The following is a 20,043-nucleotide window of genomic DNA, read 5'->3' as shown; positions in this document are numbered from 1 at the left end:
ACTGGTGGGGATACTGGGAAACTGGAGTGTCTAAGGGAATTGCTTGTATGACTTCTGGTTAGCCAGTGGGGTAAAACCAAAGTCCTCTCTGTCTGGCTGGTTTGGTTTGCCTTGGTGTGCAAAGGAACCCCAGCTTTGGGCTATAACTGCCATGATCTGAGCAATTTGTCCTGAATTGATACTCTCAGTAGTGTCCCACAAAAGGCCACTTCCTTACACTTGCCTGTAGTTGTTAGCAAAAAGGACACACCCAGCCAGCCAATGGATTCTGTGAAGCAAAGGAGCTCAGATTTTGACCCTCTGGAACAGGGAGAAAGGGAAAAAGTTCATCATGCTAATGAAAGCCACAGGTTAACCCTAAAATGCCAAAACCCCAATAGTATTGAGCCAAAGGTGTGGCATGACAAAAACGATTGTGAATGTACACCTGTAATACATTTCATGGTAATGTTACTGCTAATGTTAACTTTTGTGACTGTTTCAGAGTAAGAGCCGTGTTAGTCTGTATTCGCAAAAAGAAAAGGAGGACTTGTGGCACCTTAGAGACTAACCAATTTATTTGAGCATAAGCTTTTGTGAGCTACAGCTCACTTCATCGGATGCATTCAAACTGGACAGTCTCTACGTAAAAGAATAAATGGACACAAATCAGATGTCAAGAATTATAACATTCATAAACCAGTCGGAGAACACTTCAATCTCTCTGGTCACGCGATTACAGACATGAAAGTTGCGATATTACAACAAAAAAACTTCAAATCCAGACTCCAGCGAGAGACTGCTGAATTGGAATTCATTTGCAAATTGGATACAATTAACTTAGGCTTGAATAGAGACTGGGAGTGGCTAAGTCATTATGCAAGGTAGCCTATTTCCCCTTGTTTTTTTCCTACCCCCCCTCCCCCCCGCCCCTCAGACGTTCTTGTTAAACCCTGGATTTGTGCTGGAAATGGCCCACCTCAGTTATCATGCACATTGTAAGGAGAGTGATCGCTTTAGATAAGCTACTACCAACAGGAGAGTGGGTTTGTGTGTGTGGGGGGGGGGGGGGAAGAGAGGGGAGAAAACCTGGATTTGTGCTGGAAATGGCCCAACTTGATTATCATACACATTGTAAGGAGAGTGATCACTTTAGATAAGCTATTACCAGCAGGAGAGTGGGGTGGGGGGGAGAGAAAACCTTCTGTAGTGGTAAATACCCATTTTTTCATGCTTTGTGTGTATAAAAAGATCTTCGATACTTTCCACTGAATGCATCCGATGAAGTCAGCTGTAGCTCACGAAAGCTTATGCTCAGATAAATTGGTTAGTCTCTAAGGTGCCACAAGTCCTCCTTTCCTTTTTGTGACTGTGGTGCTGATACCAAGAACTGTAAAAATGTACAATGTGCCTGGTCTCTTGAAAAACCCCTTAAACATGTTAAGAGTGGTGCATAATAGAAACCCTTGTGATTATGCTGTTTGGTTCAAAAAGAACACACTTTGTATTAAAAAGCCTAATACTGTTAAGATTTCACAGCTAATGCATAGGCACATTTCTAAAACTTTCCACAGCAGAAAAACCACGACAAGCTTGAACTGCTGCGCACAAAGGGAAACCGCGGTACAACACCTCACAGCCGTCATGGCTGAATGTCAGAGTCAATGCTCTTTGAACAGCATCAATGGCTATGTTAAGTGAACACATCGAGCAAACCCTGGAATCACTAAAGTGTTTCACAAAGTACAGACTTAAGTTTTTGGCTGAGGCCAAAGCATGCCTCAACAACTTGGCCTTACAAAGAATTCAGTGTGAACGCAGCTTATATCAATGTTGGAAGGTCCTTAGGGTGTATCCAGGAGCTCTAATTTCGCCCTTCTACGCCAGTCTCACATTGGGGGTGTGACGCATGGCTAGAAAGGGTTAAACATCCTGCAAAATAAATAACCCACAGACGACAAGTGGGGAGGTAATGTTTGTGTTTTTGTGTATTTACATATGTTTGAGTAGGGTCGACAGTGTACTCATCAGTCTCTGTCTGTGCTGTATTCTGATTATTCAGAGGTCAAAAGAAGATCCTAGCATTTAAATGAATTGTAAACACGGGCTATCTCGGTATTCCTCTCTCTTTGAAATGTACTGTGAATGGAGGACGAAAAAGCAAATGGCCTTATGTTAACTCGTATAGCTCAGTACCGGTGATGGACCTCCCGCAAAGTCATCCTAATTATCTTTTGTTCCGTGAGGAAATCCCAGCTTGTCAAAGAGGACATGAAATTGCATAAAAGATCCTTAGGACCTGATTCTGTCATCTCAGATCTGCTTAGGCTTTATCAGGGGAAGTTTGAGTCACAAGACTGAGGTCCCAGTTATGCTGGAACGCTCTGAATATGAGATTTGGACATTGGACTATGACCTATGAACTGAATTCTAAAGGAACTCTTTGCAACTACAAAGCTCACCATCTCTGCTGTGAATCTGGACCTCAGTGAATTGAACTCCTGTCTGTATATTGATCTTTTAACCACACTCTTTCTCTCTTGTTTTTTAATAAATTTTAGTTTAATTAATGAATTGCCTGTGGCGTGTATTTGGGTAAGATCTGAAACATTCATTAACCTGGGAGGTGATGTGTCTGATCCTTTGGGATTGGTAGAACCTGTTCTTCTATATGATGAAATAAGATTTACAGAAATTTTCATCATATTTGACCGGGGTACCTGGATGGAGGCCTGAGGCTGGATCACTTTATGGGAACTGTGTTGTTTGGACTTCTGAGTAACCAGTAAGGTAATAAAGAAACTGTTTTATGCTGGTTTGGTGAATCTTAAGTATTGGAATATCCACCAGTTTTATGGGGATTGTCTGCCCTGTTCTTTGCAGTTCACCCTAATTGAGTGACCACAGCTGGCTCCCCACTAGGACCCCGTCACACCCCCATATCTATCTGTCCCTGTCCATCTGTCCATCCATCCCCAAATCTATCTGTTCCCGTATCCGTCTGTCCGCCCACCCCCTTATCTATCTGTCCCCATCCCCATCCATCCGCCCCCAAATCTATCTGTCCCCATCCCCATCCGTCCATCCGCCCCCAAATCTATCTGTCCCCATCCCCATCAGTCCATCCGCCCCCAAATCTGTCTGTCCCCCCATCCCTAGGCCCGCTCTCCCTCCGCCCTTCCCCACCCAGCCTGTCTGTGTCTGGCTGGCGGGGGCGGTGCCAGGCTCCCACTGCCCGGCTCGGGGCCGCCCCGGGACTACGTTTCCCTCGGGGTGCGGCCGGCCGCACATGCTCGGTGCCCGGGGTGGGCGCGGCCGGTGGCGGAGCCGGAGCGGGGACCGGCCGGATGGTGGGTGGCGCCTGCGGGCGGCGCTCGGGTCCGGGGCTGCCGGGCAGAGCTTGGTTGGGAGGGGGCAGGGACCCTGCGATGGGGCAGCTCAGCCTGCCCCGGGGTCGGGGCAGGGGAGCCGGGTCCCTGCAATGGGGCAGCCCGGAGGTCGGGGCCAGGTCCTTGCGATGGGGTGTCCCTGCCAGTGCGGGGGTCAGTTCAGGGGGGTCGGGTCCCTATCATAGGGCATCCCAGCCACCCGTGGACAGGGGCAAAGGGGGCTGGGTCCTTGTGATGGGAGCGGGGACCAGGGGGCAATGGGCTGTCCCAGTTGGGGCGGGAGGGGGTGGGTCCCTGCAATGGGGCATCCCAGCCAGCCTGGGGACTGGGGCAGGGGGCCCTGGTCCCTGCAGCAGGGTCAGGGTAGGATCGGGTCCCTGCGATGGGGCAGCCCAGCCAGCCTGGGGATCCAGGGCCGTGTGGGGGGTCAGGTCAGGGTAGGGTCCGGTCCCTGCAATGGGGCAGCCCAGCCAGCCTGGGGATCCAGTGTGGGGGCAGTCCCTGCGATTGCCCTCTCCCCACCAGCTGCCTGAAGGGCGTCTCTTGTCTCGGCAGGTGCCCTTCCCGAGGACCCCCGCGCGGCGCAGGGGGGCGGCACACAGACCCCGGCCTGTGAACGATGCCCAGGGGACGAGCCTGCACCCAGCAAGAGATCAGCTGCCTCCTGGCTCTCATCAAGGGCTCCGGGGAGGCGACGCTCCTCATGGCCTCCACGTCCCGGCCCAACGAAGCCCTGTGGCGGGAGAACGTGGCACAGTGCCGCTCCAAGTGGAAGGCCCTCAAGCAGGCGGGACGGCCTGTCTTCGGGGAGCGGCGCCTCCCAGGTAAGGGGCCCCGGGACCCTGTGTTACCAGTGGACAATAGACAATCCAGGAAGTTTTTGGAAAGCGTAGGGGACAATTTCCTGGTGCAAGTGCTAGGGGAGCCAACTAGGGGGGGCGCTTTTCTTGACCTGCTGCTCACAAACCAGGTAGAATTAGTGGGGGAAGCAAAAGTGGATGGGAATCTGGGAGGCAGTGACCATGAGTTGGTTGAGTTCAGGATCCTGACGCAGGGAAGAAAGGTAAGCAGCAGGATACGGACCCTGGACTTCAGGAAAGCAGACTTCGACTCCCTCAGGGAACAGATGGCCAGGATCCCCTGGGGGACTAACATGAAGGGGAAGGGAGTCCAGGAGAGCTGGCTGTATTTCAAGGAATCCCTGTTGAGGTTACAGGGACAAACCATCCCGATGAGTCGAAAGAATAGTAAATATGGCAGGCGACCAGCTTGGCTTAATGGTGAAATCCTAGCGGATCTTAAACATAAAAAAGAAGCTTACAAGAAGTGGAAGGTTGGACATATGACCAGGGAAGAGTATAAAAATATTGCTCGGGCATGTAGGAAAGATATCAGGAGGGCCAAATCACACCTGGAGCTGCAGCTAGCAAGAGATGTCAAGAGTAACAAGAAGGGTTTCTTCAAGTATGTTGGCAACAAGAAGAAAGCCAAGGAAAGTGTGGGCCCCTTACTGAATGAGGGAGGCAACCTAGTGACAGAGGATGTGGAAAAAGCTAATGTACTCAATGCTTTTTTTGCCTCTGTTTTCACTAACAAGGTCAGCTCCCAGACTGCTGCGCTGTGCATCACAAAATGGGGAAGAGATGGCCAGCCCTCTGTAGAGATAGAGGTGGTTAGGGACTATTTAGAAAAGCTGGACGTGCACAAGTCCATGGGGCCGGACGAATTGCATCCGAGAGTGCTGAAGGAATTGGCGGCTGTGATTGCAGAGCCCTTGGCCATTATCTTTGAAAACTCGTGGCGAACAGGGGAAGTCCCGGATGACTGGAAAAAGGCTAATGTAGTGCCCATCTTTAAAAAAGGGAAGAAGGAGGATCCTGGGAACTACAGGCCAGTCAGCCTCACCTCAGTCCCTGGAAAAATCATGGAGCAGGTCCTCAAAGAATCAATCCTGAAGCACTTAGAGGAGAGGAAAGTGATCAGGAACAGTCAGCATGGATTCACCAAGGGAAGGTCATGCCTGACTAATCTAATCGCCTTTTATGATGAGATTACTGGTTCTGTGGATGAAGGGAAAGCAGTGGATGTATTGTTTCTTGACTTTAGCAAAGCTTTTGACACGGTCTCCCACAGCATTCTTGTCAGCAAGTTAAGGAAGTATGGGCTGGATGAATGCACTATAAGGTGGGTAGAAAGCTGGCTAGATTGTCGGGCTCAAAGGGTAGTGATCAATGGCTCCATGTCTAGTTGGCAGCCGGTGTCAAGTGGAGTGCCCCAGGGGTCGGTCCTGGGGCCGGTTTTGTTCAATATCTTCATAAATGATCTGGAGGATGGTGTGGATTGCACTCTCAGCAAATTTGCGGATGATACTAAACTGGGAGGAGTGGTAGATACGCTGGAGGGGAGGGATAGGATACAGAAGGACCTAGACAAATTGGAGGATTGGGCCAAAAGAAATCTGATGAGGTTCAATAAGGATAAGTGCAGGGTCCTGCACTTAGGACGGAAGAACCCAATGCACCGCTACAGACTAGGGACCGAATGGCTAGGCAGCAGTTCTGCGGAAAAGGACCTAGGGGTGACAGTGGACGAGAAGCTGGATATGAGTAAGCAGTGTGCCCTTGTTGCCAAGAAGGCCAATGGCATTTTGGGATGTATAAGTAGGGGCATAGCGAGCAGATCGAGGGACGTGATCGTTCCCCTCTATTCGACACTGGTGAGGCCTCATCTGGAGTACTGTGTCCAGTTTTGGGCCCCACACTACAAGAAGGATGTGGATAAATTGGAAAGAGTCCAGCGAAGGGCAACAAAAATGATTAGGGGTCTAGAGCACATGACTTATGAGGAGAGGCTGAGGGAGCTGGGATTGTTTAGTCTGCAGAAGAGAAGAATGAGGGGGGATTTGATAGCTGCTTTCAACTACCTGAAAGGGGGTTCCAAAGAGGATGGCTCTAGACTGTTCTCAATGGTAGCAGATGACAGAACGAGGAGTAATGGTCTCAAGTTGCAATGGGGGAGGTTTAGATTGGATATTAGGAAAAACTTTTTCACTAAGAGGGTGGTGAAACACTGGAATGCGTTACCTAGGGAGGTGGTAGAATCTCCTTCCTTACAGGTTTTTAAGGTCAGGCTTGACAAAGCCCTGGCTGGGATGATTTAACTGGGAATTGGTCCTGCTTTGAGCAGGGGGTTGGACTAGATGACCTTCTGGGGTCCCTTCCAACCCTGATATTCTATGATTCTATGACCCTTGTTGCTGGGGGTTAGTTAGGGGCGCCAGAGCAGGTGGGCCGGGAGCCCAAGGCTCCCCCACTTTTTACCAGCCATAAGGGCAAGCAACGGGGAATGGGGCGAAGAGCAGCAATGGGGGGCAGGGCCTCGGGGGAAGGGGCAGCATAGGGGCAGGGCCATAGTTCAGGCGCCCGTGGCCTCCCCCACTTTTAGAGACCTTAGAATCATAGAATATCAGGGTGGGAAGGGGCCTCAGGAGGTTCTAGTCCAACCCCTGCTCAAAGCAGGACCAACCCCAGCTAAATCATCCCAGCCAGGGCTTTGTCCAGCCGGGCCTTATAAACCTTCTGCCGCTCCTGGTGTTGGCCCAGCCACACTCGGCAGCCACGTTCCCTGCTCCCTCCCGCAGGAACGGCCCCTCCGCGGCTCCGAGGTACCGGGCTGCGTCTCTCCTGAACCGGGGCAGGGGGCATGTGGTGGGGGTGTCCTGGGGCCGTCGTGCCCAGGCTGAGAATGGAGCGCGAGACTGACAGAGGCGAGCGGCTGAGCCGTTACTCCCTGGCTGCGGTTTCCATTGCCAGGTGGCTTTGCTGGCTCAGTCGTTCCCTGCCCTGGGCTGAGCTGCCTTTCCGTTCCAGACCTGGTGAACTTACCTCCCAGGAAGCGGAGGCCACGGCTCGAGGCCCAGCCTCCATCCTCACCAGGTACCCGTGGGGCAGGGGAGATGGGGCATGGCCCGCTGTGACTTGCTGGGGCATGGGGATGCCATGGGGCAGCAGGGGCTGTGTCCTGCCCCAGCCCTGGAGCAGCGCTAGCCCCGGAGGGGCAGGGGACAGCGTTACTAAGCAAGGGCTGCAAGGGTCCTGTGGGACTGGAGTGTGTCGCTGTCCCCGGATGGAGGGGGAAGGGCTCTTGTTCCTCCCCTCCCCGCAGGGTGTTCCCTCTCTGCCATTTCCCCCCCACCAGCCCCAGGCGTGTTCTTGGCTCCTGCACCCCCCACCTGTTCTGCCAGCCCCGCAGCTGCGCTCTGCCCCACACACTGCGGTGCTGGCCATTGCTCTAGCTCGCTTGGCTAGTGGGGCCCAGAGCCAAGCACGCTGCTCCGCGTGGCTGAACGTTCCTGCGGCTGGGGCCTGCCCCCGCATGGGCCCGCAGGGCCGTTTGGCTGGTCACCCTGGCTCTTGTGGCCAGAGGTGGTGCTGATCCAGCGGGCAGGTCGCTGCCTGAGAGCCCACAGCTGCCCGCTCCTGGGAGATGAGTGTGTCAAGCCCCGCGGGTCTTCCCCCCCCGGCACCGCGATGCTCTTTCCTTTCCCATGTGCAGGGCACGTCATCCACACGCGGCCACCGTCTGCACTGGGGCAGAGCACCAAGAGCGAGCCGGCGAGCCGTAAGTACCGCTCTGCCCGCCAGCCTCCTGGGAAGCGGAGCCAGGCCCTGGAGTGTGAGAACAGGGAATGGAAACCTTGGGGCCCGCCTGGCTCCGGACTCTGGCTCCAGGCCGCCCCAGGGTAGGGAGTGCGGGGGACTGGCTGACTCTGGGGTGTGTGGAACAGGGTATGGGGCCATTGCACTTCAGGGGGCACTGGCTCCGATCTGGCCCCAGGTGGATAGTAAGTAACCCAGCAGTAACATCAGATGGGGGAGCGCGTGGGGGGGGGGGGATGAGTCTACGCCACAAGAAGACCATGCAGCTGGCTCTAGCTGCCCCCGAATGTGAGCAGCGGGTTGCCCGCATCAGTGGCGCCAGGACGAGCTGTCTGTGGTTGGGAAATGATGGTGGTGACATGTCCATCATTTGTACTGACCCAGTGCTCCAGCAGGGGGCACTGTGCTCTTGCAGCAACAGACAGTCCTAGGAAGAGATATAATATCGAGGTCTTGGCCATTAAAGATCCCACCACACTTCTCGCAAGTCAGGGTGTGACCCCTGCTGTCCCGGCTAGATTCCATATTGGATAATTACATTCTGTCTCCCTAAATTCCCCCTGCAGTTTCAAGTGGATGTGGGATTCTCCTTCCCTTCCTGTCCTAAACTGTTGTGTAGCGTCGCTGTGCGCTGTTAAACAGCTGCTACGTTCCACCCCAGAGGTGGCTGCATTACAGTGGTGGGTGAGTGACTCCTGCTTTTGTATATAGCTTGTGACATGCTTGAGACCCTGCAGGGGTCTGTGGAGCTGTGACTAGGGCGTCAGCCTGCAGGGCTGGCCACAGCAGGCGTTCCAGACCCTGCGCCGGTTGTGTTCTCTCTGCAGCCCCCGTCAGGCTGGGGGTCTCTTCTCTCTGGTCTCTCCCAGCAGCTGCCATGGACGAGGCGTCCCAAATGCAGACAGCTCCCTCTGCTGTACCCAGTAAGACTTTCTTTACACTCCTTCGCCCCGGAAACTCTCCGCCCCGTGAGTAGAGGGCTCCGATGTCCTTAATTCTGTTCTAGTTCTCATTGCAGACGCCGGGCCCCCGTTCGCTCCCCTCCCCACCCTTGGTAAGTCTACCACTGCCCGCTCTGCTCTCCTTTGCTCACACCCCTGGGACTGGGACGGCACCACCGGCTTAGCCACAGCCTCCGCTCCCCTGGCAGACGCCCCCCCGGCCTTCGCTGCCTTCCCACCGATGAAGCAGGAGAGTGTGGACCGGGAGGCTGGTAAGAGACGCTGCTGCTTCGCCCCATGTGCTCTGGCTGGGCAGGCTGCTGGGGCTGGCGCCTGTCTCCTGCCGTGGGTGGGGTTGGACGTCGAGCCCGAGGCCACGTGCTGTTGGCGGCTCAGCTGGGATTTGGGGCTAACGAGGGCTGAGCGCCTTGGAGCTGTGTGAGCGGCTGGGCTCTGCCCTTGGCCCTGCAGCAGCCGCGCCGAGAACGTGGTGGCCCTTTGGCCCTCTTGGTGGTGCCACGGGGCTGGCAGGTCACATGGCTGGTGACTGTGTGAGACCTACTGGCCGAGGCTGCTGTGGAACCAGTGGCCATTGGCTAGTGGGTAGGTGGCCGTGGGGTCAGTGGGGATGGACGGGGGCTTGTTGAGCAGGGGGTCGGGTGGCCTAAGGGAGTCTTGCTCTCTCCCCACGTGGAATGGTGCTTGCGCTCCCTCTGCGAACTGCACAGATTCTCCTGTGGCGTGCCAGGCGCCCGCGGGGCAGGGGGCAGGTGGGCGGGCGCTGCCAGTCACTGTCAGAGACCAGGGCTCACCTGAGACAAGAGCTGGCGATGAGCACCCCTTGCTGCGTGACCAGGCCTCGGCTACAGACCTGCAAGGTACGCCTCCCCATCACACCCATCCCACTGGCCCCAGCCCAGCCCTGAACTGGCCAAGTCCCTCGGGCGCCTGGCACTGGTTCATCCCAGCACTAAGTGGCCATGCAACTAGGAGCCACTCTTTGTTGGCAAATAACTGTGGGAGTCTCTGTGCTGTGCCCACCCTGGCGGGCATCTCTGGCCCTTTGCTCCTGATTGGCCACCTTGGTACCGTCCAGGGCCATTCCCAGTGTGCAATGAGTTGGCTGGGGCTCAGTCTAGTACAGACCCGGCATCGCTCTGACTGCCCCGGCAGAAACCAGAGAGGCCTCTGAGACCAGGCTCTACACCCCATCCCTGCCCCAGGGCACTTCTCCTGCTAGCTCCCCCGTGCCTGTCACAGGAGCAGGACAGGCCGCGGGATCCGGATGGAAGGGACCCTCGATGCTGGTGGGGAGGGGCGCAGTGGGGTTTGTGCAGTTGGCACTGGTGGCGGAGGGGGAATAGGGTGGGGGTCTGCGCGTTAACCCCTGCCCCTTGGCGCTGGTGGGGAAGAATGCGGGGGGCGGCTGCCCCGTGGTGCTGGTGGGGGAGGGATGCGGGGGGGGCTGCCCCGTGGAGCTGGTGGGGAAGGGATGCGGGGGGGGCCTGCCCTGTGGAGCTGGTGGGGAAGGGATGCGGGGGGGGCCTGCCCTGTGGCAGTGACGGAGGAGGGATTCGGGGGGGGGGGGGCTGCGCGTTAACCCCTGCCCCATGGCGCTGGTGGGGGAGGGATGCGGGGGGGGCTGCCCCGTGGCAGTGACGGAGGAGGGATTTGGGGGGGGGCTGCGCGTTAACCCCTGCCCCGTGGCGCTGGTGGGGGAGGGATGCGGGGGGGGCTGCCCCGTGGCAGTGACGGAGGAGGGATTTTGGGGGGGGCTGCGCGTTAACCCCTGCCCCGTGGCGCTGGTGGGGGAGGGATGCAGGGGGGCTGCCCCATGGCGCTGGTGGGGGAGGGATGCGGGGGGGCTGCCCCATGGCAGTGATGGAGGAGGGATTCGGGGGGGGCTGCGCGTTAACCCCTGCCCCTTGGCGCTGGTGGGGGAGGGATGCAGGGGGGCTGCCCCGTGGCGCTGGTGGGGCAGGGATCTGCCCGCTCACCCTGGCACTGTCTCGTTGCAGGCCCCAGCGTGGTGAGCCTGCTCCAGAGCACGCAGCAGCTCCTGGTGCAGACCCTCCGCCCCGCGCAGCAGCAGCAGGTGCTGGGGGAGAGCCTGGCCTGCGACACCCTCTCCCACCTCCACCTCATCTCCGAGACCCTGCACGAGCTGCTGCTCCAGGCTCACGCCCGCTCCGCCAACCTGCCCACCCCGCTCAGCCACTACGCCCCCCCACACCCCCTCTCCTGCCCATGGTGCCCCGCTCGCCCTGTACCCCCAACCCCCCTCCCAATTCCCACGACCACAAGGAGGAACCTGTGGTGTCAGCTGCCTCTGGTTTCCACCCCCACCAGCTGGCCCCCCCGAGATCCCCTGCAGAGACTTGGTGCACACAGCAGGGGGCTGCCTGCCCCCTTTGTAAACACGTACAGTGGTGGAGGGGTTTTAATTTTTTAAATAAAATAAAGGGTTTTTTTTAAACTAGTAAAAATAATCCCCCCCCCCCCGGCATGCCCTGTCCTGGGGGATCCTCTGCCCTTTCTCCCTCGGGAGGACAGCAGCAGGAGTCGGCTGATCACAGCCTCGGGGATGAAGGGAAAGCCCCGAGCCAGAGCGCTGAGAGGAGCCTTCTCCAACTGATATCAGCAGGCTTGGTCCCACAGCGCCCATGGTGCCCCATCTCCAGGGGCCTTGGGGCTCGAAGGAGAGAAGCCAGGCCAGGCTGGAAAGGGAGAGGTCCCAGCCAGGGCAGTGTATCAAGGGGGGAGAGCCTGGGAGGGCAGGCAGAGGGAAGCCCAGCAGGGGGCTGTGTTGCCCTGGGACGGGGGCCTGCAGCCCTGGAGAGGCTGGCTGAAGGACTGGCATGGGCTTTGGACTCCCCTTCAGCCAGAGGAGCAGGAATGTATCGGAACGCTAAACGAACCTGCCAAGGGCAGGACCGCTGAGGGGAGCGGCCCTGGGGCAGGCAAGGGGAAATCGCCTGTCGCTGGGCCATCCCTGACGTGGCAGCTCCTTGGCAGAGGCCTGCAGCGGAGCAGCTGCCCAGGAGACCTCGCTGGGGGCTCTGTCCTCACGCTGCCCCCGACCCCCAGCCTTGCCTCAGCCCCTGCTTGTCTTTGTGCCGGGACCCAGGGAGTCCCCTACACTCCTGGAGAGGAGCGTGGGGCGGGGCAGGAAAAGCCAGGCCAGAGCTCCAAGGAGTGGCATTTCAGTCAGGCAAGAATGACTCCAGTCCCCCAAAAAGTACCTCTCCCATGGGCAGCTATTGGTAACCTTTATTGCAGGACAAAGCCTCAGTGAAAGGCAGCTGTTAGCTACCATCTCCCTCCCCCAACAGCTCTGTCCCTTCTGACCGTTCAGAGAAAACAGCACCCAGCACTGGCTGCGGCCCTCCTGCTCCCTGGCCATCACAGGATGGCCCCTCGCTCAGTGGCTCTGTGCCAAGTGGCCAGGTCCACCCCGAGGGAAGCGGTGTGGCTAGGAATGTTTAAAACCAACTGGAGAAGGCCCTGGAGAGTAACCTGCCAGGAGCAGCTGCACCCACCTTCCTGGCAGAGGGGGAAATGGGTTGTTTGTACAGCACCTCAGGCTCCGGGTCCTGGGCCATGACCAAGGGGCTACAGTAACACAAGTTCTCTAGGCCTTAGGGTCCGACTCTGAGCAGACTGCAGCCGAGGTGGGAGCAGCATGCCCGGCTGGCAAAGCACCAGGTTTGAAGTGTTTCCCTCCCCCGCTTTTCCCTACAACTCTACTGAGTTGGGCATCAGCTTCCTCTAGTGTCATTGATGCAGTTTATTTACAGAGCACCAGCACTATCCGAAGCCCCCTTCCCAAAGCCAAGGGCCTTGGACACAGAGATCTGCTGCAGAAGGGCAGGCCCCCGGCCTGCAGCGGCTCTAGTTCTTTTCCAGCCTCCCCGGCAGCGAGCCTTGCTGTGAGCAGGGATTACACAAATGCCACGGGCCTACCCTACCCAAGCAACTGTCCAGCATCATGTGCTCAGGGGCCCTAAGCTCATCAGTAAGGCTGGAAGGCAGAATTGGGTGGGCCTGTCCCCCCAGCAAGGGGACCCCAGCTGCACAACAGTGGCAAAAGCATGAGGTAACGCTATTGGGCGGTCGTAGGGTTGGGAACCGCGGGGCAGGCTGAGCTGGTGTGGGTTGTTTGGCACCTGCTGCTGGGATGTCAGTAACACTGATTGAGTGCTGGGCACCAGAGCAGGGAGTTATCCTCGATGGGCCAGAGGGGAGCCCTTTCTAGGCACGGTGGGGCAGGAATCAGGAACCATGGGATATCTCACACTACAGGCTAACTAGCCGTAGCCTCCCTGTGCCCAAGGGGCAGGAGCCCACTCCCATGACTAACTTCCTCTCCCCAGCTGGCTGCTATCGCTGCTGAACTCCAGGGAAGTTCGGGCAGGGCAGGACTGGGCTGAGGGAGGTGGGCGTGGTTAGCGTTGGTTTGTAAAAGCAGCTGTTCCCATCCCAGTAGCACCCTGCACAAGGCTAGTTGGAGGAGAATCATAGACTATCAGGGTTGGAAGGGACCTCAGGAGGCCATCTAGTCCAACCCCCTGCGCAAAGCAGGACCAGTCCCCAGCTAAATCATCCCAGCCAGGGCTTTGTCAAGCCTGACCTTAAAAACTTCTCAGGAAGGAGATTCTACCACCTCCCTAGGTAACGCATTCCAGTGTTTCACCACCCTCTTAGTGAAAAAGTTTTTCCTAATATCCAACCTAAAGCACCTTGATACGTGAGATCAGTGGGAGTTTGGCTTCACCCCCTGCCTGGGGATGGGAAACTGAGGCAGAGAGAGGGGAAGCATTTTGCCAAGGGAAAGGAACAGAGCCCAGCCCTTACTTAATACAGTTTTGTAGTTAGCTTCTGCATAGATTAACCCTTTCCTAGTGTCCTTTCAGTCCGGAAAGTGCTCCAGGCTCGTTAGAACAACAGGTACCTGGGTCCCCAGCGTGCACTGAGCGGGAAAGCGAGTACCATTTACACCTGACACACATCACTAGCACCCATGGGGCCTGGCAGCCTGAACAAGCTGCATGCCCAGGTGCTGGAGAAGTGCAGGCCATCCTGGGCCTTCCTTCAGAAAGATGCAGCATGAGAAGGTGCAGTTCATTTTGCTTGTGCCATTGCACCAAGCGCAGGTAAGTCCCGTCCCATCCCCCTACCATGGGAAGGTGATAGAGATGGGGGAAATCAGGGTCACTCCCTGCAGGGGTTCTGGGCTACCCCGGTGTTTTCAAGCCTCACCAGCAGCATACAGAGAGGCTCATAATGCTGCTCGTTTGGTAGGTCACACATCCAGCAACCCCCCTTCATAAGGCAGCCAGTGAGAGCCTCAGCTGTGGGAGGGCTGGAGACACCGGGCATGAGGAGAGAGCCCTCTTCTGGAGGCAGAGGCCATCCCCACTCCCATTTGTCATGGCTGGTGTTCTCCCCTCTCAGCTCCAGGGCTCACCATGCCCTGCGCCCCAGGGCACTGTAGTGTTAGAGGCAGAAAAGTCCTGGTGACCTTGGACCTTCCAACTTAGCTCAGCTAAGGGCTGCCAGCAGCTGGCCAAAAACTGAGGCAGACTGCAGCCAGCCTGTGGGGATTACAGGTCCTAGCATGCCACGATGCATCTAAATGGCAGGAGCCTCAGCTGGGCATGACATACCGAGACCTTAAGTCCCTCTGTATTAATGATGTTTGGCCCCTCCCACACCACTTTTTCAGAGCCCTACAGACATGAACCAATTAAATCTCCACAGGCCTTGGGAGCTGAGTCAGATAGTTATCCCCACTTTACAGGTGGGGAAACCGAGGCACAGGATCGGTCAGTCACTGGCCTGAGGTTAGTAGCAGAGCTGGGACTCCCACTCCAGAGCTCCTGGCTCCCAGCCCCAACCTCATGGCAAGTAAGATGCTGCCTGTCAGGCAAGCCAGGCAGGGCCATTTCACTCTCCAGAAGTCCATAACACTGGAAGGGCAAGACAGCTAGGGTGCCAGGCAAGAGTGCATGGCAGGGGCTGACCTAGAATCATAGAAGATTAGGGATGGAAGCGACCTCAGATCATCTAGTCCAATGCCCTGCTCAAAGCAGGACGAACCCCAACTAAATCATCTCAGCCAGGGCTTTGTCAAGCCTGACCTTAAAACCTTCTAAGGAAGGAGATTCCACCACCTCCCTAGGTAACCCATTCCAGTGCTTCACCACCCTCCAGAGCCTGGGATGGGGCCTTGGGGTAGGGGTAACCCTGAGCACCGGTTGCATAACCCCCTTCAGACTGTGCTACAGGCATGAGGTTGCCCCGTCCCTTGCCAGCCCTCCTGGCAGACAGTGGCTCACTTCCACCTGGTGACCTCCAGACTGTCATGGCAGGCACTCCGAGCCTGCAGCATGTTCCCCTTGGCCACCTCCTGCTCATGTGGGCTCAGGTGATGAATCACCATCAGGTAGCGGTAGTTACACACCCGCCACCTCACGTTGTGCTTGGCGAAGCGCGCACTGGATTTCACCCGGATCCCAGCTTTCTCAGCCAAGATGCCGACGTAGGCATCTTCTACCGGGATGGGGCGGACATGTTCTGCTGCCCACAGGATCTGCTCAACGGCATCCAGAGACAGGATGTAGCCGATGCCACTGGCATATGGTGGGTATTCATCTGGGTGGTAGTCTTGCCTAGAGACGAACCATTTGCTGGAAGGCTCTCTGATGACCTGCCGCTTCTCCCTGGAGAAGAGGGATCCTGCATACAGGCCCGTCTTAATAGTGTTGTGCTCCAGCAGGAACTCCGGCAGCCGGTCTGTGTTGACGAAGCAGTCGTCATCTGTCTTTAGAATGTAGCTGGGCCGGCATTGCTTGGCCACCCACTTAAACCCATGCATGACCTTCAGGGTGAGGTTCCGATAGGTGTCCTGATAATTCCCAATCAGGATGTCCCCAAACTCCTGCTGCTCTCTCTGGATGCCCTGGGCTACCCCAACATCTGCAGACTGGCCGACTAAGAACACAGACTGCCATTGGTATGCTGTCGGTCCCTCGTGGGCAGCCCAGGTTCTCCTGATCACCTGCCTGGGCTCTGAATTCCCTGGGGCTGAAGTCACGAGGATCAGGAGCAGCTGCCCAGGCTCACAGTGAGGATCTGTGAGAGAGTTAGTGAACAGAGATGGAAAGTCCACGCCTCTCTGGGCAGATTCAATGGCCCCAAAGCGAGACCTTCTGGGCAGCTTCCCTTGGATGATGGGGAAGCGACTGGAAAGCTGCCATCTCTTCTGGACATCAGCTGTCATGACCAGCAGGCACCAAAGCAGGATGAGTGAGAGAAGGCCGCTGACACAGATCAGCCCTTTTAAGCACCACGGATGCATCAGTGCCATGGGAGAAGGAAACAACAGGCATTGTAAGCACGACAGCTCCAGCAATTATACCAACCCTGCCTGGCTAGGGAGAGAAGACAAGGCAGGGAGGGAATTCCTCAGCACCATGCATGTCTCCTGCCCCGCTGCCTGTCAGCTGCAGGACACATAGGGCAAGCCTGAGCAAGAGAGAGGCAGTGAAGCACATGGAAGAGGCTTTACTAAGCTGGGTCACTGGCTGTCTCATGCATGTGCTGCACCGCGGGGTAGGTGTGATGGAAAGGTCATCTGGAACATGCATGGGCAAAGCAGTCAGAAAGGACACTGTGACCCAGCTACTGCAGGGGGGCAGGACACACGTCTCACACCAAGTCTGGATCATTGCTGTTCAGTGACTACAGGCTCCTTTCGTGCTGGGCTGCAAAGCCTAATCTGACAGGAGCATCCAAGTCAAGTCCCCTCTGTGATTCCTGGGCCATGAATAGTTCTGAGTGGATTCAGTGCAAGTAAAATGAATGCTGTGTGGACTGCAGCTAATGGTCTCCCCTTGGGCTGGGACTAGAGAGCTTTGAAATGCTGCAGGTCCTGGCAGAATCTCAGGAGATCCAGTTACTCCTTGCAGTGTCTTCTTCTGGGCTTTGTCCCATTGCACTCTGGCTTTGCTTCCTGAGAGAGAGAGAGAGAGAGAGAGAGAGAGAGAAGAAATCAAACTCCTGAGATTGGAGACCTTGCGTTTCCAGGCAGAAGAGACTGCATCTTCAGGCCCCAGATACTATAATGGACAAGAAATTCTCCTGCCCTAGCCAGAGTGAGATCAGAAGTAGGAGAATTCAGCCAGTGATGCTCCAAGGGGTCCTATGTGTTCTCTTCCCCCTTACAACACCTCTTCTCAGAGTTCTCTGGGTAACTGTAGTAATGAACAAGTAATCACCTCTTACCTCCTTCTGTCTGAGTAGCTCAAAGCACTTTACTAACACTAACTGTCATGTTTCTTTGGTGCGAGGGACAGGATCGTCACTCTGATTTTACAGATGGGGAAACTGAGGCACTAAGTGAGGCCAGGACTGTCCTGAGCTCACATGGCAAATCTGTTCCATTAGCCTTTTCTGCGCTTTCAAGAGCAGGACATAGAAAGTGGCTATCTCCCAGTCCTGTGCTTTAGTCACAAGCCCAAACAAGGGGCTCGTCACTTGCAGAAGATGCATGAGGCCCATTGTGACAGGATTTCAGGGAAGGTCAAGACCAGGAATGTGGAGTCCAGTGGTTTTAGGAGAAAGGGATCCTGAGCTCAGTCACATGGGAAGGCAAGGAACCATTCCAGCTCCAGGCACTGTCTTGCCAAAGCCACAATGGGTTCTCCCTCCTCTCCATCCCGCATGGCTGTTTGGGTGGGACAGTGCAACCACATGGAGCCTGCACTGCTGTTGGGAGGTCTGGCCTGATTGCTGTCTGGGCTCCTGACCTTCCAAATAGCACCTGCATACAGGTCTCCCACATTGCCCCTTACACCAGGGAGGTGCTTCCTGTAAACTTCCACAAAACCGCCTCATTGCCTCCTTCAAACTTGCCTTTGCCAGGGAAATGCTTGGCAAGGATTAGGCTACTGGTATACAGAGCCCATAGCCTGTCACACTCACCAGAACCATCTGTTTTGTTATGCTCCCCTCTCCGTCTGCATTCATCTATTGTCGCTTGTCTTACTCCTTAGACTGTAAGTTTTTTGGGGCAGGGACCTTTTTTTTGCTGTCTCTACAGTGCCTAGCACCAGGGGGTCCTGCTCCACCACTAGGGCTCTCCCACCCATTGAGCGTTTCTGTTGCTCTTCTCTGAGCTCCCCAGAGGGAAGAATTTCTCTGGTATTAAGGTGGGCAAAGTGGAAAGCAACAGTCCATGGGTGGTCATGCGAGAGCCACATTCAGAGGCAGCATCAGTTCTGTGGGGATGTCTTTGTGGCCCAAAGATTTGAGGCAGTCACAACAAATTGGAAATACCGTTCTCATTTCCTACCCACTCTCAGTGCCAGGTTTCTCTCCGCCATTCCGGTGTCCCAGGCTTCTCCCACCCCCTGCCAAGTTGCTGGGATTATCTTCCCCGGGATGGCTCTCCGGAGCCCTCACTCCCTTGTCGTCCCTCCCACCCGGTCGCAGGCGTCACTCACCTGTTCGCTCTCCTCTGCATCACGGGTGTTACAGGAAATGGTTTTACAGGTGAGGGCCCCCCAGACTCGTCCCGGCTGCCCCGTGCCCCCCTCTGGGCTCAGTGCTGTGCCCCAGCACCTGTCCGTGGGCTGCAGCAGAGTCACTGCGAGGAGCCCTCTTGGCCCCTTCCTGCCCTACTGGGGCTGCTGCCTCAGGCCCTTGGGCTTGGCGAGACAGTCACAGGGTGGGTGCAAGGGAGGAGTAACCCCAGCACCGCTGCCCCCTGGCCCAGCCCCTGCTTGGCCCTTTGCAGCATCCCTACCCCCTCCTCTTCTTAGCCCTCCCCCCCATGTGCCTCTTTGGCCCCCCGCTCCCAGCCCCCGCTTGGCCCTTTGCGGCATCCCCGCCCCCTCCACACAGCTCTTCTTAGCCCTCCTCCGCACGCCTCCTTGGCCCTCCCCAGCACCCCACCGTCTTCTTGCCCCCCCAGCACCCCTGCCCCCCCACAGCTCTTCTTAGCCCTCCCCCCTTATCCCCCCCAGCACCCCTGCCCCCCCATCTCCTCGACCCTCCCCAGCACCCCTGCCCCCCCACAGCTCTTCTTAGCCCTCCCCCCTTGTCCCCCCCAGCACCCCTGCTCCCCCGTCTCCTTGGCCCTCCCCAGCACCCCACCGTCTCCTTGCCCCCCCAGCACCCCTGCCCCCCACAGCTCTTCTTAGCCCTCCCCCCTTGTCCCCCCCAGCACCCCTGCCCCCCCCGTCTCCTTGGCCCTCCCCAGCACCCCACCGTCTCCTTGCCCCCCCAGCACCCCTGCCCCCCACAGCTCTTCTTAGCCCTCCCCCCTTGTTCCCCCCAGCACCCCTGCCCCCCCGTCTCCTTGGCCCTCCCCAGCACCCCACCGTCTCCTTGCCCCCCCAGCACCCCTGCCCCCCACAGCTCTTCTTAGCCCCCCCCCCCGCTCCAGGCTCGCGGGGGCGCGTATCAGCTTCCCACTCGAGGAGCCGTCACGCGGGGGGGGGGAGGGGCTCGGCGTTACTTACGGGACACGCTCCCCGACCAACCTTTGCTCCAGCTCGAGTGACTGACGGCGCTGGCCTACAGCCAATGGGGGCTCGGCGGGCTCGGGATGGGCGGGGCCGGAGCGAGACTAGACCAATCCGGAGAGATACCGAGGAGGAGCGGGCTGGAAAGGGCGTGGTCACAGTGAATCTGGACCAATCCAAGGAGAGTCCGAGGAGGAGGGGCGGGACGTGAGAGCATTGACCAATCCGAGGAGGAGCCAAGGATATGGGGCGGGGTTAGACTCCCCCGGACCAATCCAGGGAGGGGTCTCAGGGAAGGGGGTGGGGTCCTGAAGAAGTGGGCGGGGCCACACGGCAGGGCGGGGCCTGAAGGAAGGTGGATCCGATTACCCAATCAGGATGCTAAGGGCGAGCCCGTGCGTTTCAGATTAATTAGGTTGGAAGGGGGGGGAGGAGCTTCAATATTGCCGCGGCCGTGGCCAATCAGAGAGCGAGCCGGGCGTCGTGGGGGGCGCGTTTTGGGCGGGAAGCGGAGAGGGCGGTTGAGCGGCCGTTGGGTGCGCGCGCT

General features: G+C 57.2%; 1 protein-coding gene across 3 annotated transcripts; it reads right to left on the bottom strand.

Annotated features, from left to right (window-relative positions):
* Nucleotides 1-12,222: 12,222 nt before the first annotated feature.
* LOC102940928 (beta-1,3-galactosyltransferase 5) lies at nt 12,223-19,555 on the bottom strand. Of its 3 annotated transcripts, XM_043547730.1 has the most exons (3): nt 19,494-19,530; nt 18,474-18,591; nt 12,223-16,981 (listed from the first exon to the last, which is right to left on the bottom strand). In XM_043547730.1, the coding sequence occupies exon 3, from the start codon at nt 16,334-16,336 to the stop codon at nt 15,302-15,304; it is 1,035 nt and encodes a 344-aa protein (XP_043403665.1). In that variant the 5' UTR covers nt 16,337-16,981; nt 18,474-18,591; nt 19,494-19,530; the 3' UTR covers nt 12,223-15,301. The 3 variants fall into 3 exon arrangements, with proteins under 3 accessions (XP_043403665.1, XP_037758640.1, XP_007052761.1); XM_037902712.2 differs by lacking the exon at nt 18,474-18,591 and having other exon boundaries at nt 19,494-19,555; XM_007052699.4 differs by lacking the exon at nt 19,494-19,530 and having other exon boundaries at nt 18,474-18,765.
* Between the last annotated feature and the right edge of the window lie 488 nt (nt 19,556-20,043).

The sequence above is a fragment of the Chelonia mydas genome, chromosome 5 (genome assembly GCF_015237465.2).
Source record: "Chelonia mydas isolate rCheMyd1 chromosome 5, rCheMyd1.pri.v2, whole genome shotgun sequence".
Taxonomy (NCBI): Eukaryota; Metazoa; Chordata; order Testudines; family Cheloniidae; genus Chelonia; species Chelonia mydas.
This window is presented reverse-complemented; position numbering and strand designations above follow the sequence as displayed.